This window comes from Pieris napi, chromosome 16 (assembly GCF_905475465.1).
Source record: "Pieris napi chromosome 16, ilPieNapi1.2, whole genome shotgun sequence".
Lineage (NCBI taxonomy): Eukaryota > Metazoa > Arthropoda > Insecta > Lepidoptera > Pieridae > Pieris > Pieris napi.
In genome coordinates, this window is record NC_062249.1 from 7,544,985 (window position 1) to 7,554,469 (window position 9,485).

General features: G+C 32.5%; 2 protein-coding genes across 2 annotated transcripts; one reads left to right on the forward strand and one right to left on the reverse strand.

Annotated features, from left to right (window-relative positions):
- Positions 1-9: 9 nt before the first annotated feature.
- LOC125057434 (protein yellow-like) lies at positions 10-4,948 on the forward strand. The gene is made up of 4 exons (XM_047661125.1): positions 10-159; positions 2,603-2,745; positions 3,353-3,531; positions 4,031-4,948. Exons 1-4 carry the CDS (start codon positions 154-156, stop codon positions 4,921-4,923), a joined length of 1,221 nt encoding a protein of 406 aa, XP_047517081.1. The 5' UTR covers positions 10-153; the 3' UTR covers positions 4,924-4,948.
- Positions 4,943-7,716, reverse strand: LOC125057433. Its single transcript, XM_047661124.1, has 5 exons — positions 7,548-7,716; positions 6,824-6,970; positions 6,096-6,292; positions 5,869-6,027; positions 4,943-5,797 (listed from the first exon to the last, which is right to left on the reverse strand). Exons 1-5 carry the CDS (start codon positions 7,668-7,670, stop codon positions 5,062-5,064), a joined length of 1,362 nt encoding a protein of 453 aa, XP_047517080.1. The 5' UTR covers positions 7,671-7,716; the 3' UTR covers positions 4,943-5,061.
- Positions 7,717-9,485: the final 1,769 nt, after the last annotated feature.

The window sequence follows — 9,485 nt, forward strand, 5'->3', positions numbered from 1 at the left end:
ATATTAATGCATTTCAACTTGTTCTAGTTGAAAACGCGCCAAACAACCGATATGCATAATTTAAGTTTGCGTAACACATTAATTTTTAGCCGGGCGTAGGCACAACTTGCGAATATTGGCTTTAAAACGGTCGTGGATTATGTGTTCATCACCATGAAGGTAAGAAATATAATTCACTAAATATTTTGGCATTTTATAAATATTTAAATTTTAATAATATTTTAAATTATGTATTTTGCAATATTAATTATATTTATTACGATAAAAATAAAAATCGTAGCATAAAACTTAGGGCAAAATAATAATAAACTTTAATAAAGACAACACCATCACAATCTATAATATCTATCTATAATAGTGTTAAGGTTGTATTCTAGTAGATTACAAGCAGACAAATTTTGCGTCTGTACGGTACATTTTGTTAAAGTTCCCCTCGGGAATTGCATCCAGGACCTGCGAACGAAATAAAACGGGAAAATTATGACACTAATTAAGATTAGATGGCTGATAGTTGAACGAATAGAGAATTTTAGGCCACAAATCATGAGATTAATCGCGAGCTTAAACTCGTTTATAAGGAAAATGTCTTTGCTTAATAGATAATAAGAAACATTATGTTGCAAATACCACCTAGTTCTGCAAAGTAGAAAGGTAGGGTTAAAGACATGTTAAGTAATGTTAAAGTTAATATCATAAATGAAATATAATATTATGGACTTATATTCAATTTTACCCTAAAACTACGCGAACATTTAAATAAAACTTCTATAGCGCGAATTTATTATCTTAGGTTGCTAGGTTTTATCTGGAGTACTGTACAATATTCGAAATGCGATTCGAATAAATTTGCTATTAAATTGCGCGCTTAACTACGATAATTACATTTGAATATAGGGTATGCAGATTATTAATAATAATAATCCAGCGGCATACATCCCATTATATCTTGGCCTCAGATTGCATTACTTTCTCTGATAATTATTTTGACAATAATTGGGTGATCACCCTTCTGTATGACACATGTCACGGTTTTTCTCACGATGCTTTTCTTCACTGTACGAGCGAGTGTTAGCTGCGCATATAGACAGAAAGTCCATTGGTGCATGGCCGGGTTCGAATCTACGGACGCAGAATCGCAAGCTGAAACCACTAGGCCAACACTGATTTTTTGCGTATTATTCATTTATATTTTTTATTATCTGTGTAACGGTGTATGATAACTGTTATTTAAACAATCAATGTAGGAACTATATTATTTAACCAGCTGCAACGGTCACCTGTACCTACTAAAAAAACCTAAAAAAATGAGAGATTTTACGCTTTTCACTTTTTTATTGGATTTCCATAGAGTATCATTCTTTTTTGAATCTAGAATTATAACATTTATGTCTCATAGTATTTTGATTTATAAAACTATGAAGTAGGCATTATCGTATAAAATTTAATGGTAGACATCTTAATTGAAGCAAAGCTGCGTATGAGTCTGATAATAACTTTAATTGAGGATATACAACAGTGTAATTGAAAGTAAACACGCTTTACGTGAATACAACGAAATTATACTTTTCGATTCTCAATAATTAATTGTATTCACACGGGTTTTCAAGGTATTTTTGTAAGACTTTACTGTGTAAATAACGATGTAGTCTGTATCGTTATAATATTTAATGTATTGAGGTCAGAAACTGTTTGTAGTCCTCGATCAAGTTTTAAGACCATTCAACACTTTTGAAGGTTAAATTCTTAAGCTTCCAACCGCGGTAATATAACACTAGACATAACCTTCGCTCGGATTTCCTTTAATAATAAATATACAGTTTATTTGCAAAGTGGTACATTAAAAAAAACACAGATTCAGCCATATAAAGATAGACATGCAAATGTCATAATAATAAGAACTAGAGTTATAGGTATATAATTGTTGTCAAAACTTATGGTCTAAATCTCCTCAACTCCCAGTTTACTAGTGTAAAGGCACCTTGTCTTTAAACATTTCATAACTTTCCTCTTGAAAACATTACACGGCAGTGATCTATAACTTCTGGGGAGATGATTAAATAGTTTGATAACCATAACAAAGTATTATTCCATTTCATTGTTTAAGTATACCAAGCAGGGTGTGATGTGTACTTATTATATTATTAAGCTTTTCAACCCTTAAGTCGTCAACCTAAATGAAGAAATTAACTCATTAACAAAAGATAAAAATAAATTTAACAAAAAAGCATATAGTGCGGAGTGTAAATTTGACCTTACTGTGGACCCTCGGACAAGACATGTATGTGATCACAGCACAAGTAAACTCGTCATGTGTTGCACCTGTCAAACATAAAATACTCATCACCTAATTGCCTAAAATGACACAGACAAAAATGCGCATATTGTCCCATTTGTGGGTAACAGATCTTACATAATATTAAGAGGAAATAGTAATGTATTTATAATGAATATTTCTTTGCGTAACATTTGCTGTCTCCACTATATTACTCCCCCTCTAGGAGGTGTTCAAAATACGAACGTGTTACCGATGTGGACATTTCTATAAATAACATAATATAAATATCAACTTATAAGATTTTATGAAATGATTTTATTTTTCCAGTTATTCAGTGCAGCAGTATTTTTTATTGGCATCCTCGATGTTCTTGCATCGCCCCAGAAATCTTTGGGAACATTGTACCGATGGAAACAAATGGGTTTTGTTTTTCCCACGCCTGAAGATAGAGATGCTGCGATTCAGAGCGGGTACTTACCACTATATACTAATAATAATGTATATGTAAATTTTATAATGTGATAAATTATTCCTACGAGAAAATTTAAAAAATATACTTTAGTATTTCGCTGACTATTGATAAAAATCTTCGAGACGTTGAATTATATTAATATATTAAAACTTTTAATTTAAAAACAAAATTTCCCAATACTATAGATAAATTTAAAATTATTTCGCGTACATGGTCACAAAATAATTATAAAATAGTTTTTGCATATTTGTAAAAGGTGTTTAAATACCGTAAATTTAATTAACTGTCATTGTGAAACGAGTCAGGTTTAAACAAGTTTCAATAAAAAATTGTTTTGATAATGTTTCTTTGTATTCTAAAAACGCTTATCGTTATCAAATTAAAATATGCCTGCAAAAAGCAATAGATCACGTCAATCTTACATTCCAAACCGGAAGGAAGACCACACCTATTCTGCATGCAATAGATATAATTAAATTGTATAGATAATAATGAAAATGAAAACAAAACGTAATTTATTTTAATTATTATCTAGTTAATAAAGTTATTCAATAGGTACTCGTAAATTATCGTAATTGTCTGAAACCTTGTTAATTAAATTTCAGGGCGTATATACCAGCCAATGTAATTCCTCTGGGTGTGGAAAGATGGAAGAGCAGAGTATTTGTGAGCACTCCACGATGGAAGAAGGGTATTCCAGCGTCTCTAGCAGCTCTACCTATCGAAGCCACGGAGGCCTCACCTCCACTCACTCCTTATCCTAGTTGGGATTGGCATACCGCAGGTAAACTTTTTTAATAGGAATATAAAAACGCTTTAAATTAATAAGATAACAAATATTAGTAAATATAGTAAGACTTTTCGAGAGCAGTTAGAATACACTTTACTAGCGCCTGCCGGAAAAAATTATATGTTAGAAGGTATGGAATTTTTTGATGCTACCGGGAAGATAATTTTTACTTTTCAATCGTTTTGGTCCCAATTATTGATTCTATCAATTGATCTCATAAAATTACAGGACTTTTTTTCTGTCGGTTATTTTCCAAAATAATTAGATGCACTAAACAAATATTTTTTTTAACGGAAAATTTTCCTTGTGTAATCTTTTGCATTTTTGAAGAATTTTCCTTCGAAGTGTTAAAAACATATTTTAATACTTAATAAGTTAGGTATGCACTTGTATTTTATTACTTATTCTTTATATAATAGTTAATAGGAAATCAAAGTCTTTATTTTTTATTTTATTGATACGCAATATAATTTTAAAATATTTAAACTTTCAGACAACTGTACCGGAATCACCTCCGTGTTTAGAATGGCCATCGATCATTGTGGCATAATGTGGGTGCTCGATTCTGGCCAAGTTGAAGCCTTCGAAACGCCTCGCCAAATATGTCCACCAACATTGATAGCAATCAATTTGGAGAAGGACACAGTTGTTGGAAGATTTCAATTACCCGAACAATTCGTCCTGCAAGATTCGTTAATCACAAATATAATAGTAGATTCCAGGGATCCACAGTGTAAAGACTTACATGTGTACATTTCTGATGTAAGGCGTTTTGGCCTCATTGTATTTAGAGCGGCAGACGCAGCATTTTGGAGATTCAGCCACTACACTTTCTATCCTGATCCTATACTATCTAATTACACACTTCACGGGGTAAACTTCCAATGGACAGATGGTTTATTTGGTATGTCGTTGGGAAGTTATCATTTAGGCGACCGTCCTCTCTACTATCACTCTATGTCGAGTTCTCTAGAATTTGTAGTATTAACCTCAGTAATACGTGATCCTTCACGCGTAAACGACTCTGTGGATGAATTCAAGCTGCTCGGTGAAAGCCGGGGCCCCACAGGACAAGTATCCGCCGCAGCTGTCGACCGCAACGGTATCATGTTCTTTAATCTTGTTTCGCAAGACAGTATCGGATGTTGGGACACACGCAAGCAATACAAGATTGAAAATTTAGGCATTGTGGCGAAAAATAATAAAACATTAGTATTTCCTAACGATCTTAGATTGGATCATGAGGTTCCACAGGTAGGATGGATTATATCTAATAGATTACCGATGTACCAATTTAATTTGAACAATGCGAATGAATATAATTATAGAGTTATGTTTTTAGATCCACTTGCAGCAATTGAACACACTGTTTGTCAATATTACTAATTGAAATAGAATTTATATAAAAGAAGCTTGTATTTAATTTCATATTTCGTCTTTTTTACATTTTATTTTAGTTATTATTTATTATGTACTGATATAACACAAAAATTATTTTTACTTAATAAAGCTTGTATTAATTAATTATCCATCTTGATGATTAGTGTCGGATCGAGATTGATTTTTACTCCGTTTACTTCGTAGTTGAATAAAATCTTCTTCTCTACGCTCTTCATGTATTTCAATGCTAGATTCTTTTTGTGAAACATCTTTACTACTCTCTGAATTATTTTGTAAATTATCTTGGTTCGGTCCTAGAGAGATATCCTTTGTAGATTTATTTGATGATAAACTTTCTGATCTCAAAGTAACGCTTTGATTATCACCTGGTTCTATTTGAGCTTCAGAATGTAAGCGCGTTAGGACATCAGATGGATTCTTCATAAATATATTTGGATAGTCCCGTAAATACGACGCAATTTTACCCTGACTATGACCAACTAATGATGGTGTTTCACCGTTATCCTGAGATATGGGATTATATTGGATATTGCTGGAATTGAACAATAGTGGCAATGAGCTTGAATTTAATAGTTTTGCTGCATCAACCTTATCTTTCGTTAAATAGACGCCAATACGTAATAACATAATAACAAATTGTTCATGGATACGGTCAGTGTCCCTAGGGACAACTACCTCACTGTCAAACCAGTCCTCATACGTTCCTATATCTGATATTGTCCTGTTAGATGTAATTGATAAAGGTTGCAATATATCCGGAACGTTTATTTCCTCTGAACTCAAACTCGTCAAGTTTCCTGGAGAATCGTCTATTTTTTGTGACTTTGAACTAACTGTCGACAGTGGCCTATCGCTGTAACTATAAGGAAAATTATGTTTTTTTTTATATAGGTGTAAAACCTGTCCACTATATTATGTTATGTCACTAACAAGTTGGCGATGAGTTTTTTCCTCACTTGATCTTCACCTTGCAAGGATTTTGTTCGACGCCTTCGCACAGCTAATTCAAGGCCGCAGTCGTTATCATTTAAAGGCAAATTTGTTGGAAATGACTTAAACGCTGCCGCCATTTTAAGTGTATGATAATAGCTAAAACATTAATTACTTGTACATAAAATAATCTCACTCTGAAAAAGAAAAGTTAAGACGTTTTGTACCCAAAAACGAGTGTCCACATATAAAAAGCAGGCATTATTGTAAGTATCTTTATTATTAGGAATTTTATGCAGGGCGGCCTGGCAGGTCCCAGGAGTACACATGTCCCCAGTCCCAGAGCTAGGCTTGTCAGCTCACAGAGCAGTTTCCTTATTGCTGCTAACAATAGCCAAGGCAAAACTAGCGTTGGACGTTCTTCCTGTTTTCGAAAGTAATATTATTTTTGATTAAACTTCAAAATCTCTTTGATCTTATTAACTCTTGAAATAGTATGAAAATTGGCCTATCAACGCTAACTAAGCGATAAACTAAATCCTTCTTGCCTTTTATCTATTAATGAACGTAGCTAATCTACAAATAACTTAAAAAGGTTGAGGAATTAGTATACTGTATACATATAGGTGACATTCTTTAAACAGAGCGTGCATATTATTTCTAATTATATCATCTACTGATAACCTTAACCTACTAGACGAAGTTACTTGAATAACCTTATTTAATTGTAATAATAATAGTTTTGCTATCGCTTAGCTGGAATACGTGAAACGTTAATATACATTACATAACTTTATTACGGTAAGGCAAATCGATAAGCTGCTAAACAAATTGCATGCAATTTAAATAGGAACAGTAGATTAGCGTAGAACCCGCGAGTGTAGATTATAAGATGACAAAAAATGGTGATTATTTCATTATAATATTGGTATTGCAATAAAGATTAAAAACATACCAAAAAGACAGGATACAGAAGCACAATATACGATGCTAGATAAACGTACACGGTGAAACATTGAACCAGCATCACCCCAGAGACCATAGTACGTATAACACGCTGTATAGGCAGTGATAGTTCTGATGGCATGGACATTTGCCATACCTGAATAAATATATATTCTAGTTACTACTTAGTTATCTATTTTAAATTAGATTTACACGAAATTTAGGCATAATTAATAAGAGACACTCAGGATAGAATATAAAACAAAAGACGAACGCGTTAGTAGCGTCTCTTGTCAATCATTGAGTTACGAATTGATCCGTCCTACCGTTTCGATCAAATTCAAGCATGGCGTTTCGTCTTTCGATATACATTCCGACCCGCAAGTGGTCTGACCATTTTTTTCTAAATTAGGATAAGAGTTTCCTCTGTGACTATTTTAAAGACACGGAAGCAAACTTAAGTTTTAGACAAAGTAGCAGTACGTTGAGGCGTTAGAAAGAAATTATCCGGTTTTTGAAGGCTTTATCTGCTCGTAAAATATGTTTCGTAGTGGAACTAGTTTGAATATGAATTTTATAGACCTAAGGATACAGACAAGACACGCATTATAATTATATATATTATATATTATACATATTTCGTGTACGAAATTTTAAAATCTAACAAAACAGCTTTATAATATCTTTTCTAGTCTATTTATGTAGAATCTTTCGTCGATGTGTTAATGAGGCACCTGTTTAAGATTAGCATTCACTTTGAAGAGTGTAGCATCGAATATTGTACGAATGAGGCCCAGCAAAGTCCAAAGGCATACTTCGGATTGTAGATTCATTCCAATATAGGATAATATATTCATTTTTGTAATTTTTAACTCATTATAATTTTGTGTTTGTTTTGGTTTGGTTAAGTCAAATGTGATTGAGATATGACGTTGTCGTATTGACAAATTGTAATGGTTACTAAGAAAAAGTATTTTTTTTTGAGACTATCTTCTGATATAACTGACATATTTTTAATGTTTAGATACTAAAATATTAAGTTCTTTATTAAAAAAATCTTATTAGTTTCGCCTTAATATGTTTTTTTTTACTTAGCCTAACATTTTGAGTAGCTACATACCAACATATGGAGCATTTTGCCAATACTCGAATTAGTCAAGCCGTTGAGTATTGCGCTTTGCAACATATATTGCTATTCATTTTTATTTATATCGTTATGGAACAAAGTGTCTGCTTTATTGAATTTTTGTAGACATGCTGATTTCTCTACGATTTTTTCTATACCGTCCGATATTGATGGCTCACATATAAACATTTCGATTGGGCTACAATTAGGGTTCGAACGCACGGCGTTCAGGTTGAATACTTAACAACTGGTTAAAACTACAAACATTCGACTTACAGTCGATCTTAACTCGTCTATAACATTTATAAAATACATAAATAAAAGAGAGCGGTTTTAAAACCAACTTTAATAATAAACGAACAGTTAAATAAATTATCATACATAAAATTGAAATTTTGGTGCTTGCTATGGATTTGTCATCTCCAAGTATTCATTCATTAAAGTAAATATAGACCAAGAGCCTAATAATAAAGTTTTATTTTCTCTGAAACATCGTTCATTGACGTACTAGACCAGTCATTATAGACATTCGAAATCGAAAATTTGATAATAATTCCAAAAGTTTTCAAACTTCGGTCAAGTGAATGGTACATTGGGACGACAATAAATCTCATTTTGCAACCTTGTCCGCAGTCCGGAACATTGTTAAAATTGCAATTAAATTAATTTTTGCTGTATGGTCGTGAAAAAAATTCCAAAAGTTTTGCATACTTGGGGAAATTTTCGATATAATATTTCATATCACGTATAAAATTTGCAACCAACCTAAGTGTACGGACCATGTTTTGTTATTAAAAATTAATGTTTTTCTTTATTAAACTGAAGAAAAACGTACAGAACTTTTGGAATTTTTTTCACGACCAAAACTTATTTTTAACAATGTTCCGGACCGCAGAGCAGGTTGCAAAATTTTATAGTTTGTTTTAATACCACTCCCGACCTTACATCAAAATTTGAAAACTTTTGGAATTATAATGAATTAATTGTCTTGACTGACTGGACTATACACTTCGTTAAATTATCGGGTAAATATATGTGAATTTTTGTTTTTTTTATATAACGAAATTTCTCCACAAATGTATATAAACCTTAATAGGAGAAGTACTTAAACCAGTGACATAACAATAGGGTGGCAGGGCTGGCAAAATGCCACGGGCCCCTGGATATATGAGAGATATATTATATGAGAGATATTATGTTCTATGGATGAATGTGAAGTCTCCAATACGCATTGGGCTAGCGTGGGGACTACAGACCATTCCCTCTCGCCTAAGAGAAGAGGCCTATGGCCTAGTAGGACATATACAACGTGTAATTCATATCGCTTATAAGCGATCTATTCCAACTAACCCGTGCTTAAAGACAGCTCTTAGCTTTCACTAAGTAACACAGAGAAGTGCTAAAAAAAAGATTATTTCGTAAATATATTTTCCCTTTTTAGTAACCAAAATCTGGTCATGTAATAAAAACACGAAATCACGATAAAAAAGTATTTGCAATTCAAATGTTTGTCTGTTCCAAGTTTGAATATTACAGAAACGAAAAG